Consider the following 15,203-nt stretch of genomic DNA (forward strand, 5'->3'; position numbering starts at 1 on the left):
TGGGGTCACCAGCCCTGCTCACGTTTGCTCTGGGACACCCTCGTCAGCTGTGGCACCGCTAGCTCAAAAACTGCTGCTGGCCAAGTGGCTGCAGCCTGGGATCTTGGCGTATCTGTAGATGGTTCTCGAGGAGGACATGGGTAATGTTGCTCATCTGTTAGGAAACATTTCAAGAACTTTGCATGAAAGGCACTAAACTACTTAGTGCGCGCATTTTATCCCTCAAGCGTGCATGGGAGCAAAGGGTGAGCAGAGGGAAAGTTTCTCGCTCATCAAAGCTGTGCCGTTCAAGTGTCTTTATTGCACCCCTCTGGCACCCTGGGCAGGATCTCCCACACCTTTTGCTCCCCGCCCCTTGGCTGTGTCCTGCTGCGGCAGAGAGAGGCAGGTTGCCATCCTCCTAAAAGCTACTGTGCCACTCCGGCGTACCCAAACCCAAACAGAGTGCTGTCCCCTCCGCTGCACCAAACCACTTTGCCAGCACACGGGACAGTCAACAAGCAGGGAAGGGAAGAGCCTGGTGTGTCCTTCCCGTAGCCAGGCTGCCCCATGGCTCCCTCCTCACGCTGTTGGCCTAGCTTTTGCTGAAGACAGGTGAGCCCGACGTTCTCCCCTGTGTGTTTCAGAGAGTTTCACACAGGAGATGCATTTGCTTTCAGTATCCCGTCTTAAAACTCAAACAACGTCCCCAAAGCCACTCACCTGACCCCCATTTTGCAGTCCATAACGCAGGGGGAGTCAAATTCAGCCAGCAGATCCTCCATCTGGTTGTATCGCTCCCCGTCCTTCACAACGTCGCCGTGGTAGGCAGGAACATAGGGCTTCAGGACATCGTTCATCAGGCGGTCGAGGCAGCGCTGCTCCGATTCACAGTGCTTCTTCAGTATCCTGCCGTTGGCCGCTGCCTTGAAACTACCTGAGGGTGACAAGGGACAACGTGGCACTTGCTTTGGATGGGGGATGACGCTGTGCCTTCCCAAAACAAGAAGGGCAGCCCAGCACCTTGGAAGCATCTCCATTTACACCTGCAGCCGGAAGAGTCCCCGCGGGCTGGGACTTACAAGCTCGGGCTGCCAGATTCACATGCAGTGTCAGAGGTTTATGACCAGCAATGTCACTCCTTAAACAGGGCAGAGACCTGCCCTGCAGCACCCAACACATTCGCTTCACAGCCTCTGTGTACTTCATGGTAGGTTCACACCTTTGTCTCTAGGCTCATGCGTGGGGCATCTTTGCGCTGGGCAGCATCACCTGCTTTGCTGTGGATCAGCAAGAGGGCTTGGGTCTCACCCAAAGGACTCGGCTTTCTGCTGCTTGAGAAAAGGGCGTCAGTAATACCCGCTGGCCCTGGGAGACTGAAAGCACGGAGCACTGCACCTTCATGTCACCCTCCCTAGCATTTAGGTAAATCACTCTCCTGGGCTAGAGACGTGGGAGCTGAAATCCGTGACATTCACGCAGCAGTCAGAAGCAATTCCGGCCAACAAAGCCCGCTAACCTGAGATAACGAAGAGCCTTTCCACCGCTCTGCCCCTCCCCATGCTCCGTACCTGCGTGTCCTGCTAGCTGGATCCAAGGGTACTTCTTCTTGAAAGACATCACAAATGGGGACCAGTGCACCATATTCTTGATCTTCCGCCATGATTTGCTCTAAGGGAAAAAAAAATCATGAAGGTGAATGCAATGTTTCAAGCTTTTACTGCCCGTAAAGTCACTTCAGGCAGCACGCAGCTGTTTTGGACAGAGGAGGAGGCACCGGAGCCAGCGCAGGATGGAAGCAAGCAGAGAATCTGCTCTTTTCCCATTGCCCTGTGCCAAGCCAGAGCCGCTGGGCCTCAACTCTACATTCAAAAATCACGAGCAACTTCACTAAAGTGGATGGCGTTACAGCGTTGTTCCAGTTGGCTGCTTCTGCTGCGGAGGGCCCAGCCATCCGCATTACCTTGTCTCCGCTCCCCGCATCTCTCTGCAGAAGCAGCAGGGACGTTAACCCATCCTTGGGTACCGCATTAGATCACGGCAGACGGAGCGGGGAAGGGAGCCCAGGATTTCTACCCGGCCACAAAACTCAACTCCAGCTCCCACAGGGAACAAGAGCCGCTCGCACAAGCGCGCCGAGTCTCACCGCCTGGCTTTTGTTCCCCACTGAAAGGCAGCTGCTTTGTCCATTAAGCTGACAACCCGCGTGCGGCTGATCCGCCTGCTTTGGCCCATCCGTAACTACATTTTGGAGAACAATTCCCTTCTGACGCGTTGTGTTTCTCTCGCCAGATAGATTGCACAAAACTATTTACATGACTGTAACAAGGGCTGCATGGGACATACGAAAGCCTCCTTTGAAGGCTCTTTCCTGCGAGAGTTTTTCCCTGGATTGTTCTGGGGAACGTGCCGCCGGTAAAAGGCAGGGGGACAACCTCTTATCTCAGCCCCAGAAGGCGATGGTGCAAACAAATCAGGGGAACAATATACAACGGCGACAATGGAAAAATGCCTTCTTGCAGGAGCTAGGACAAACAGACGGTGTAGTCCTGGCTGCTCCGAGCTACTGGGTTCAGCCGGAAGCACACAGATAAATTATCCTCACTTGCTCCACTCTGAAGGCATGGGAGGGAGCCTTCCAGAAAGCCCAAGTAATCTCTTCCTCGTGTTTGGAGAACTGGCCCTTGCTCCAGTAACGCTTCGCAGACAGGCGGGGAAGAGCCAGCAGCCCCGACTTGCAGTTTGGATGCTCGTCGGGGGTGAACTCACGGTGCAGGAATCCGTGCTGAGAACTGCTGACATGTTTAAATGGCGAGGAAGAAGCCAGACAGAGATGTTAGTGTCTAAAGCGTGGAAATTACATCGGGTTACCCCGCGCCCTGCACCAGCCCCGCCGGGGAGCGGGGACGCATCACACGGAGAGAGTGGGGACCAGGGGTGGGAGAGAGGAAGAAGAAAGGTCCTTCCCCACCTCCCAGCCGGGGAAGAGCAGGGCGGCCCTTCCCTGGACGACTGCCCGCGGCCAGGAGCGTCCCGGCGTGCCCTGGCACCGGTACAGCAACGCAGGAGTTTGGCAAGCAGCTGCCCAAGCGCGGGGTGACACCGGGCATCCCCTTCGCCCAGGCTCCTCTGCGCCATGGGTTTGCTCTGCTGCCCGGCTTGCTTGCTTTGGCAGGGGGGTCGGGCAGTTCCCTACCTGACATGAGGATGAATGTTTTTATTTCCAAACGGAGTGCCAGAACTTGTGCGCTTTAGCTGTTCTTTGTTCTCCTTTTGGCAGAGAGAGGGAGGGAAGCGGGGGGGGGGTGTCCCCTCCTTTTCTTTTTAAAATAGTAACATCAAGTTCTGGCTGATGCCATGAAAGAAAGGGGGAAGAAGAAGTCTCCGAAGGAGTTCGGACTCCAGACAAGCGTGACCCACCTCCTCTAAAACAAGGAGAAGGAGTCCTCCCCCCACCGCACAGCATCGTAAGTCACTCAGTCCCAGGAAACACGCCAAGGCAACGCGCCTTGCCAAGCCAAGATTTTGGTTTTTTCGGTGGTTAGAGCTTTATAGCTAAAACCTTGAGGTAGTTCAAAGCACAGGCAGATTGAAGGCAAGTGGCACCCGAAGCAGGGCAAGCCACCCTGGCTCCCCCCTGCCAGGGCTTTCCCAGGAGCCGTGTGCTCGGGCACTGCTCCCAGCGCGGGGTAATGGTCCCCAAGTGCCCCGGGGAGACAAAACACCACAACAACCCTTCTGCTGAGCTGAACAAGACAGAAAGCCGGTCACTGAGCACACCCGCACAAGGAACAGGTAGCACATCCCCATCCCTTTACACCGGAGGGCAACGTTTGCATCCAGACACCACCCGGTTTCAGACACACCTTTGGCCAGGCATTTCCAACCCAAGTTTTCAGGACATGTTTAAGGACATGTTTTATGGAGAGGCTTGAGGTTGCTTTGTCCATCTCAAGTCACTCCCGACTCGCTGGAAACAGGCTGCGAGGCAAGTCGTCGCCGCTGCGGGGGTCATCGGCAATTCTGCTTCACGCAGCCCCTTCTCCCCCGGCTTCGTGGGGGCAACCACGTGGCCACTTGCAGGAGAGAGGAGGGACCGTGCCCTCTGCAGTTCCTTCAGGAGCCGTTGGATTTCTGTTTTACACCTGAGCCACCTCCCACTGTTACGAGGGAAAGTTTGCTTCATCAAAAGGAAGCTCTCCGTGCCCTCAGCCCATCACACGTTACTGCCCAGCATACACAGCTTGCTTTGCAGAGCAGCCTGCTGGGACCAATACTTTGGGGGGGGGATGTACGTATCTATACAAAACGTCCCCTTGCTCTGTCGTGGGAGCGCCCGAAAGGCGGTGAGTTTTGCAAGGGGCAGCCCCCCTAGTAAACCAGCAGCTCTCTGTCCGCTCTCTGGGGCTGCCGCCCCACTGCAGAGGAGAGATGGAGGCTGGGCCATGGGGTAGCAACACTGGCCAATGCCCCCAGCAATCCCGCCACCCCCTTTGTCTGAAGATAAATTCTCCCCAAGTAAGGAGATGCTTTAAAAGTTCACCCTTCGTACTTTCCCTACAGCTTCAACAGAGAGGTTACGTGACTGTGAGCAGCGGCAGGGTCCTTCACAGCCACTGGGGATGGCTGAGAGCTCCCAGCAAGAGGTCTGCATTTATTTGAATGCCGGCATGGGTTCAGACGGAGGTGAACATCTCAAAGCCGACGGCTTGGGATCCCAGTTGTGCCAACCCCCGTGTCGGGCTCCTGCAGCCGGCCGCGGAAAATCAGAGCCACGAGGTTCACACCACTCCAGTTTGACTCCACGGCCGCGCGCAGGAAACAGCCCCTCTGCGCTCAGCAGGCTGCTGCCTCCCGCCCGGCCCGGCGCTCTTAATATACAAAGGGAGTATTAAAACTATTTACAGTAAAGAAATCTTCTTTAACCCAGCCTGTCGGGAACCGTAAGGGCATCGCCTCCAGGCTCTTCTGTAACTTTCGGTTTATATTTCAGGAGTTATTTGTGGGTAGGTCCAGGAACACGGGTGCAGCTGTACGTACATGGAGCAGTTACCTGCAATAACTGCCCCGACTCAGACGAAAGGATTTTTCACCATACTGGAAAAAAATAGCTTTGCAGGTGGTGCTACCAAGTGATGCCGGTGAAGGGCAGATACGTGCTGTTCTCCTCTGCCTGCAAGGCAGTGAGCACGCAGGTCGTCACGCCGCAAGCTGAGCACGCTTCCAACTCTTTTGCATGGTCAAAGCCTGCGCCTGCTTGTGGCACCCTGGCACCCTGCTCTCCCCCAAATCCAGCTCTGCGGTTGCTTTCCCTCCCAGAAAACTCACGAAGCTGTGTCGTTGACCGACCGCGCTCTTGCACACGCAGCAATGGCATGTAGCCCGTGTAAGCAGGGAACATACGCGAGGTGTCTGATGCAATTCGACACTTTTTATTTAAAACCTGTTTCAGCATCAGCAAATGCCAACTGATTAGCTGCTAGGTAGCAAATTATTTAGTAGTCTGGAAATAGATTTAGTGAGGAGCGGCGCCGTTTTCCCTAATCGTCTGCCACATGGAAATGAAGCTGAGCAACTGTCAGAACCCACTCTAAAAATGAACTTTTGAGGGTTTCTGCAGCACTCTGCCCTCTTACAGCTGCTCGCTAGCTTGTTTTCACTCGCTGCGCAGCGTGGTGCCCCAGCCTGGGGTGGGATACGGGCCAGAGGAGTTAAGCCCTCCCAGAGAGCACCCACAATTGGTCAGTGGGAGAGGAGTGCTGGGAAAACAATTTTATCTGCTGCATGTTTAACTTTTACTTATCTGAAGCTTAAAGCAAACTCTGGGTTTTCCCCATCTGTCAATAGAGCTTCATATGGAAAGAACAACATAGGAGAATTTAGTGCCAACCCAGAAGGTCAGAGGATATATTGTGTTTAATTAGATTAAACAAAAAGTGACTGATGAGCTCAGTGCTCGCTGTACATTTTCCCTATATAGCATATGGCATTCCTTTAATGTCTGCTTGAAAGAGACGTGCCTTTCTGGGACTGCCTGTCGCCTCCCTTTCCCAGCACGGACGCTGGTGGAATGCGACGGGTACTCCCCGTGCGCGGAGCCGGTGGGGAGCTCTTCCCTTTGCACGCGTTGAGCCAGGGAGATAGGCAGTAACTGATTTAATTTGCCAAAATTATGGTTTCCTATGGTTTTACGGGACCAAACGTTCCTGGAAATAGCGGGAGCTGGACCTGTATTTCCGTGCTTGTTATTAACTAGAGCACGCACCGTTAGAGGCAAGATTAGGCAGCTGGGGCAAGGGATGGGGAAGAGTGGGAGCAGTGTTAATTTAGCGATTTTTCCCACTTCTGGAAAGAACTTCAGCCCCTTTGTCCCAGGAAGATCCCAAAATAGCCTAGGACCAGAGGAGATGGAGAAAAACTGTGAGGAGACAGTGGCGTCACCAATGCCCACCACTTGCCCTGGCTTCCGCGGAGCTGCTGCAGCCCAGGGGCTTGCATGAGTGACACCCTGGCTTTCCCTTCGCTTTGGAGAAAGCCCCGCTCCTGCGGCACGCTAACATCCAACCATCCCCGGCGTTCCCTGCAGAACTGAAACACCCGGCCGGCCAGGCAGCCCCCCCGGCACGTCCCCGGCTGCCCACCCCTCGCCGAGCGCGGCGGCTCCGGGGCGGCACTGCGCCAGCCTTGCCGCACGCCCGCAGCACCCTCGCTCGCTCCTCAGGCGCCGGGGTGACTCCCCAAACGCCCTCCCGTGGGGCTGGCATGGGTGGGAGGCGCAGCGGGCCCTCTCTGCTCTTCGCTTTCACTTCCAGCTCTTCCAAAAGGAGAAGTGCAGCCGGGGTGCCGCGGTGCCAGGGGCCCCCGGGGAAGGGGCTTTCGGCACAGCTCAGAAGGACTCCGGGACGTTTCACTCGCAAGTAGGAGGGTTGGCGAGTCGCTCCTCGTGTCCGGAGCCTTGCTGGTTTGAAAAACAACACGGTGAGCAGCTGAGAAGGGCAGAATTTGCTCCGGAGAGCCCTCTTTAATAACTAAGTAAGTGGGGGGAGCGTTTGCCCAGAGAGTTCACTCTGTGTCAGCCCGCTCCGCAGCCACGCACACGCAGCCAGGGAAAAAGAGGCCGTTTAGTTTTCCATGTTTAAAAGAATGAATGTGTTTTCTCTGGTCTTTAAAAAGTAGTTAAGGTTTCCCTAGTGATGATTGTTTCCCTTGACTGGGAAAAACCTTGTCACTCCAGCCGCGAGGAGGAGGCCAGCTTTGTTCATTGTGCTGGGCGCCGGGCGCGGAGGGCGGCGGGGCAGAGCCGGCAGGTACCGCGGGATGCCTCCTCCCGGCGCCTCCTGGCATGTGGGTGACCAAAATGCAGGACCCCGGCTGAAAACCCTCCCGTGACGTGCTCTGGGGTGCGATCGCTGATGTGGTGCAGCGCTGGGGTTATGCCCTGCTCAGCTTTGCCATCTCTCAGCCTCTCAAACCTCTCCCTCTCTCCAGGCAGCAACAGAAAGAGCCCAGTGACCGCTTCAGCGTGCACCAGGCTGCGACCACTGACCCTGATGCTGGCAGCAAGTGACAGCCCGTATTTTACACCGTCTTCCTCCTATGCAAACTCCCCTCATCTCCGATGACGCATTTGCTTCTGCACTGCACGACGGCTAAACAGCCTTGTTTTGGCCAGAGGAGCAGCTTGCAATGGGAGGGCTTTGGATCAGCAGGCCTTTTTTGGTTTAGTCACGCAAGGCATTTAACAAAAATTTCAGCAGCTCCCCAAAACCTGGCAGAGGCAATGCCAGTCAGGCTCCTGTGGCGGTTGTTGAGCAAAGACAAAGTGAGGTGCAACAACAGACTTCACTCAAGTTAGTATAAGGAAATACAGTTTGATGACTGAAAGGCACTTGTGGGTGCCTAGCAATTCTAGTCCAAACCCCCAAGCCCCACTAGACAAATTGCTTTGATGGCTGGGGCATAGAGGCTTCTGCTGGGGCACAGTAGCTTCTGCTACTTTGCAAGGACTCCATCTCATTTAGAGAGAGAAAAAATCCTAATACGTGCATTATTTCTTTTACTTCAGATGCTTTGTTTTTCAGAATAGTCTCATTTCAGCCAGCGAGGATTTTGCCTCTCGCAGGAGAGAAGCCACTCCCCTCCGGCTCTGTGAGGAATGCCCTTTTCTCCAGTGGGACCAGGGAGCGGTCCCACCAAGACCAAAGATCTGGGGTAGAGGGTCACAGAGATAAAGCCACTGCCTTCTCTGCCGTCTGCAAGAGATCAGAGGAGCCTCCACAAAAATGCATGAAAGCCAGGAAAATCTGCTCAGATCATCGAAAAAATATTCCAGTGTATTGGAAAAAACCAGGAGCTTGTTGCAGGCTCCCTCTTCCTGCTTGTGATGGAGGCGAGGAGAGTTAGAAGCAGCGAAGGCAGAGGGGTGAGCAGCAGTCCTTCGGTTTGACCTCCCCTATCACAATGGAAGGAAACGGAGCAGCTGTGGGAGCCGGCTGCACAGAAGTCACCCATCGCATAGACGGACGTTTGCAACCTCACCCGGCGTTGATCCCTTCTCACCCACAAAGCACAAGCACAGCGCAGCCGCGGCGTGGGATCCCCATCAGCACCATGCTTAGAGGCAGTGTTAAGACTTCTCCATCCCACTTGACAAAGAAGGAAAGAAGCTAAAAAAGCCTAAGTGAGAGGGAAGGCAAAACCTGCATCAGAGCTCAGAGTAAGCCTCAAAGCTATGGCTGTCTCCATGAGGCATTTCTTCCTGATGAAGCTCCTTCACTACAGTAAAACTGAAAACCTCCTGATGCAGATCAGCCATAACTGACTTTCCCGTAAAGCTGGTTGAATTACTAATTGCCGGCATTAGACACGTTCAGCCTGCTTTCCTGCGTGGGAACCGATCCAGATCTCTGGAAATGTATTTGTTACTCATTAAGTACACACAAATAAGGTTTGTTAAGCAATTTTCAGCTTGGAGAAGGTAAGTGAGTAATTCAGAAACAGCTAATCACTTTTGGTGGACTGCTACTTAAGCCGTACAAGTGCTTCTTCCTCAGCAAGCAGCTAGCTTTTAAAAGCCAGCAGATTATAAAAATACTTGCTGGTAGCCAAAAGTGGGCCTCAGTGACTTGATGTGCAAGAAGAGTCCTGGAGTGCTGCAGCCCATCTGTGCAACACGCTGGTGCGCAGAGCTGTAGGCAGCCGGATCAGGCGTCCAGCTGAGAAACGCGCTGTGCTGTCCAAAGATCTGACCCCGTATCAGGGAACTTGTCATCGGCTTTGATGGAAACTGCTCCGTTTCCATCTGGAGACTTGCGTTTGATCCCCTTCCCAGTTCCAGAGTATTCACCGCTGTCTTTCTGGTTCAAAATGTCATTTCAGCTCATCGGCTCCTCTAGCAGCGCAGCACGAGTTGGGGACGTGGGCTCCGGAGCCTGTGCTGGCTCTGGCGCTTCTCACGCTCGCGCTGCCGGTGGGGAAGGACCCCCTGCGCCTTCCCAACCCTGCCAGCGGAAATCCCGAACTGCTGCTAGCTCCCACACGCCCTCTGAGACCAGAAGACATCCCCTTCTCAACACCAAACAACCGCATCAGTCTCTGGTCACTTGATTTGAAGTCCAGCTCAGCAGCCTAAAAGCCAGAGCTGCAGTTCAGGATATGGAAGAGATTCCGCTCCTAAAAGCCACAACAGAGTGCCCCGGTGGGCAGCAGTTTGGTAGGGTACAGCCTTCCTGCAAGAAACAACCTTAACGCAAGGCACTGAGCTGCGCTCTTACACGACGGGGAGGTGGGACGGGAGCTGTAGGCTTTGCCGGGTCCTCCTGAGGGACGCCCCGGACCCCTGGGTCCTTTGGGAAGGGGGGTCCCTGGCACAGGGCGTGTTGGGAAGCAACAACAGGGGCTCAGACCAGCAGGAGATGGTAAAGACCCAGCTATTTCCAATCTGGCTTATTTAGACTGGTACACAAGAGTTACTCACAGGACATGGGCTGCCAAATACCCTCTCCTACAATTTGAAAGCAAGTTTTTAGGGATTTAAACCAGGACACTACATTTACAGTCTGCTTAGAGGTATTTTGGGTCAGAGACACCAAACGTAGAAGTAACATCAACGAGTGGAACACAGCAGCTGCTAATACTTGGGTTTTGGGTTGATTTCTTCCTGTCGTCTTCTGGAGGTGATCCAGAAGGGCTTGGGACTGGACTGGTCTGCTCTGACATGGGCCACGACGTGAGCTGCAATGCCCAGAGCTCATACCCCCAAAGAACGGGGTTGTCTACGGGTTCCCTCCCCGCTCAATGCCCACACCGGGCACACGCTATGGTGCGATGCTGCACCACTCATCCGTTCAGCCTGACGTACTACCAGGCAGGGTGGACATGGGCCAGACAGCGCAGCCGCTGACTTCCAGTGCTGTTGTAGCCACCTGAAGTAAAGCCATCCTCTGGCATTAGCACGGAGGGCATTGATACGGTCGCTGCAAATATAACACCTTAGGAGCACGATGTCCATAAGCATTGACGATGCACAAGCAAGGTTATGCAAAACCAAGTCATGCAACGTTAGTGAGGCAATCTGCAGGAGAAGCTGGATGAGAAAGGCCTGGCTTTTAGACTTGAGCTTTCTGTTGCTGAAACCCCCAGCAGCTCGTGCTGGTCTTGGACGCAGAAAACATTTCCATCGCTGTTCCCTCGTTCTGCCCGCTCATGGAGCTAGCTCGCTGCTCTTACGCTATTCGACCGTAACTGAACTTCGCTTTGTGGAATATGTGAGTGAGAATTGCATCTCTCTTCCATGAGCAAGTGAAATGTTCGGATGTGTTTTAAGTGCCTTCGGCTGGAGTGGGAAGGCAGAGACGGAAGGGAAGAAAAAAAGGGCCAGGCAATGGCTGCGGTAATTTGTTTAGAATAAAAAATTTTTAAAATTAGTCACAAGCCCTGAACATACCCACATTTACTGGGTATATGAAGTGTAAAAAGCTGATTTAGAAGAGCAGTTATAAGTTTCATAAACATGACTAAACCCTAAAGCTGAATGTTCAACAGGCGTGACCTTTTAATTCCCCTTTAAATCAGTTTAGCACTTTCATTTGTGTTTGGAGTCCCTCATGTTTGGATAGCACTTTGATGATTTAAAGTACTATTTAGAGTTTTATTGTCTCTCCTGCTTCGGAGCTGGGACCGCAAATCCTTTGCTAAGTGGCTGGAGGAGTTTCTGCTTGCACGGGAGCCGCTGGGAGCACCAGCCTGCCGCAGCCACGGCTCCCCGGCACCCCCGACACGCCACCATGGGACAAGCCCCTCTTCCTAGGCAGCTCCTAAATATAATCAGCAACCAGGAGAAACTCCTCCAGGAGTGGAAATGCAGTTTGATACTCCTTGGTTTCAGATCCTTACAGAAGGAGCATATTAGAAAGAGAAAGACGGTGGCTTTGGGAAGCCTCTTTGCCCGGAGAGGGGCATCGCAAGCAGCCAGGATGCCGCGGGCACGTGCAGGGGCAGCACGCATCTCCTGTGCCGCATCCTCCCCGCAGCTGCAGACCTGTTGCGTGTGCACCATGCAGTGCCCAAAGCGTCTCCCCAGGTGATTACGTGCAGCGGCCAAGGGGCCTCCCTTGAGTGGGAGGCCTGGCTCCGCGTCCCACAGGCTCCGGTCTTAAAAGTGGTCTAGACTGAAGGCAAAGAGGGGCTTGTTACAGGCACCGTGCACCCGCGGACCCGTACCCCCTTGCGCTGCAAGGTGATGCGAGGCAAGGGCAGCGCAGGTCGGCTTTTACAGCTCTCGGCATCCGTTACTCCGAGCACCGGGGCTTGTGGGCACACACAGGGCTTCTCTCCACCAGAACGACACAGGCGTAAGTTCATTTGCCGTGGATGGCTTCTGAGCCCACTCTGGAGACAAGGGCTTTCTCCTCCACCAGCTTTCCGGCTGCACTGCCCCGACCGGTACGGAAAGCACAAATCTTGCACTTTAGGATAAGCTGCTCACAAGGACTCCTTCCTCGCTGGACACATCAACCAGAGGCCGTGCTAGAGCCAGGGGCTCCCAGGAGCACAGCAAGGCCAAGCTAATTACAGGGCTTCGAACACCTTCGAACACAGCGCATCTCATACGCTCAGCCACTCGTTCCCGATTCCCCACAGAGCAGTGTCAGGCCGCGAACAGGGAGCGCATCCCCATCAACCTCAGCCAGATCACCCCGTTCCCTGTCTGTGCGGATCCAGACCCTGCTGCGCCCGCGCTCCTTCGGGCAGGGTGCTCGTCGCTGCCGCAGCCGGGAGCAGGCTCGCCCAGCCCGGCGAGGACAGGGGGTGGCACAAGCTGAGCAGAGCGAGAGCACCGGCCGAGCGCGGCTGCTGCACCGTACGGGTACGAGTGACCTTGGAGAACGGGACGGAGGGAGGAATTCATGTTAACAGCGCACTTCAGCTGCCCCCTGGCCCATTGCAGCAGAAGGTCTGACGGCGAGCAGACCTCAGCACAGCACCAGCAGGAATTTTACCCTCGGCTTCATTTTCAGAGTTAAAGCCCTACGCACGCCCCTTAGCCATTTTAGTTATGAGTCACCGAAAAATGCCAGCTTTAGCAACACTGCGCGACTTCTGCAGGGCCGGGTACATACCTCCGCCACCAAAGCCAATGTCCTGCCACACCTGCCTGGTGCGAGAGCATCCGACGAGCGTGCCGGTGCCGGCTGGGCAGCCCTGTACCGGGGAAAGGCCAGCGGGATGGTGGTGGAATAAGCTGTCACGGCATCAGGCAAGGTTTCCTGCTAGCAATACGCCACGGGGTTTTCCTATGCTGTTGCTTTTACTCTGCCTTTGAAGCCTGCGCACAGAGCCGGCAAGCCCTGCTGCACCCCGGCACACCCCTGAGCCCTCAGGGAAAGGGACAGGATCCTTGGAGACGCAGAGAGGGTTACCCAACCCTACATCCTGGTGCGGCATGCGGGGCTGGATTTTCCAACCCAAGTGTGCGCTGACATGCAGGGGTGGGGCAAGGGAAGAAAAAGAGAATTTCAACTATTAACTCCTAAGGAATTGAGGAAAAAACGTGCCCCTCCTAATATACACGACCCCGATGAACAGGGGAGTCTCCCGTGAGCTGGTGCATGCCATGCCGCAGCGGTACCGGCTGGGGGAATGCTGGGTTTTTGGTGGACAGAGGAACGCAGAGGCTGGCAAAGGAATTTGCTGCTTCGGCACATGTTTACAGCCTTCCACGGGGTACCGGGGAGGAAGCGGTTTCTCTAACCCAAAGGGGAAACGCTCGTCTAAAACAGGAAAATGGAACTTTCTTTTGAGCATTAATAATGGAAAATCGCCTCTGCAACGGCTGTCTGTTGAATCCCTGGGCATGCAGCGGGGAGAGGATGCTCGGGGAGAAACACCCTGCCCCGCTGTTGGCTCACTTGGGACCCCAGGTAACCCCAGGGGGCTGATGCTGGCACAGGCGCGGGGGGGGGGATGCTGGGGTTTGGGGGGGAGGGACCCACTTGGCTGGGGCAACGGCTGAGCGGATCCCCCCCAAAACCCCAGCATCCCCCTCCTCGGATGCGGGAAGAGAGGGTCTGAGTACCGCAGCGATGCTGGCAACACACCGGATGCACGCAGCATCACCCAAGGGTGACCCAGGCAATTCAGGTTCATCATTTACAAAGAGAGATCCAATTTCTTCTATTTCTTTTTTCTTTTTTTAAGTGAAATTGTTTCTAAACTAAATATTTATCTTGAAAGAGACTATTTTTAAGGCGAGTGGCACGACACAGTGTTTATGGACATAACTCCAGCGCCAGCCCCCAGGTACTGATTTAGCAAGCAGCAGCTTCTCGCTGATGAGCTGCAAATGACTGCGGCATCCTTTGAAGAAGTAGAGATCATGGGTTTCGTATTAAAATCCAGATAGCCTTTCTCAGAACAGCACTGTTATGGTTGAAGAGGATGCTGAAGCCATTTTCTGGTCCAAAAAAAAGACAAGAAGATGAAGGGTAGCTATATCTAGCCATATAATCGCGCAGGCACTGGCGGAAGCGATACAATGAACCCATTATAAACATGGGTGTAGCAAAGCCAGAGTTTAGCTCATTGTGTCTTAGCATTTCTAAATATATTTTGTCTTGGGGGAAGAGCAAGGGAGAAGAGAAATGAATGTAGGGAAGACGCCCAGTTCTCTGAACGACCGGGGTTTTCAGCAAGGCACGAGCCCACGATCTCTGAGGCTGCGTCTGTGGGCAGCAGCCGGTTGCTGAAGTCCTCCTGCTGCAGGCGACTATGTTTAGCTCCGCTTAGAGGGTGAGGGAAGCAGAAGAGGAGGTAGAAAAACTTAGTCATCTTCTCCCCTCAGACATTTTGCTGTTCATTTACTTCAGCAGCACATGAAGCGCTTAGTCACTTGCTCTCTGTCAGGCTTTTTCTAATTTTATTTTTGCAAAACAAAATAAAAAGAGAGAAAGGAGGTTCCTTCCCAAATAAGCAGCTAGTGGAGGCGGCTGGGGGGAGTGAGGAGCGAGTGGCCAGGAGTTCACCCCGTGGCTCAGCCGGCTGCTGCAGACACCCGGGAGAGCGTTTGCAGGGTGCAGGAGGAGAGAGGGCAGGCGCTGAAGCTTCCTCTCGCTCTCGCTCAGTGACAGCTCCACGAGCCGCTTCAGCCAGCCAAGGTGCAAAGCATCCTCCGCTGCCTCCGGAGCCGCGATCTGCTTCATGCCCCGCTACAGGCAATGGGCACCTACCCTCGCAGTAAAATCGTTTGCAGTGTTAGAACACACCGCTTGCGCTCCAAGTGTTTTCCTGCAGCAAGGCAAGGGGAACCTTGCCACCTCAACGACACGTCCAGCTTGGCTGTCCTCCGTTCTCCAACCCAGAAACACCAACGTCAGAGCAGCAAGTCCTTTGGGGCTGATTTTAGTAAGCCAGCAACCATAGCTCTCACATTAAAGGAGTCCTTAAGGGTAGCAACTTTTGCCAAAGCTGGCTTGCTCCAACAGTGCCGTAGGAAAACTCGGGACAGCTGGTGCCCTTCCAGCCTCCGCTCGCCCTCGGGAGCACAGAGGGCCCTTGGCACCGTCCCTTCCTCCAGCGAGCGCCTGCCCTTCGCCTGCGAAATGCAGGCACCGGCACGGGCACCCGCACCGAGACGCGGGCTGGTGCCGAGACGCTGCCTCAGAAAGGAGAGCACGGACGACAGCAAGAAGCAAAAAGCCTCTGAACGCAAGCGCAATTGAGAGCCG

General features: G+C 54.6%; 1 protein-coding gene across 1 annotated transcript in view; it reads right to left on the reverse strand.

The window, feature by feature from the left end:
* Window positions 1-15,203, reverse strand: part of ITPKB (inositol-trisphosphate 3-kinase B) — a 70,722-nt gene that overhangs the window by 15,513 nt on the left and 40,006 nt on the right. The window contains exons 3-4 of the mRNA XM_075496531.1: window positions 1,551-1,650; window positions 703-916 (exon numbers count right to left, since the gene is read on the reverse strand). Of these exons, the coding sequence (XP_075352646.1) occupies window positions 703-916; window positions 1,551-1,650 (314 nt within the window). The remainder of the gene's footprint in view (window positions 1-702; window positions 917-1,550; window positions 1,651-15,203) is intronic.

Source organism: Mycteria americana, chromosome 3 (genome assembly GCF_035582795.1).
Source record: "Mycteria americana isolate JAX WOST 10 ecotype Jacksonville Zoo and Gardens chromosome 3, USCA_MyAme_1.0, whole genome shotgun sequence".
In the NCBI taxonomy this organism is placed as follows: domain Eukaryota; kingdom Metazoa; phylum Chordata; class Aves; order Ciconiiformes; family Ciconiidae; genus Mycteria; species Mycteria americana.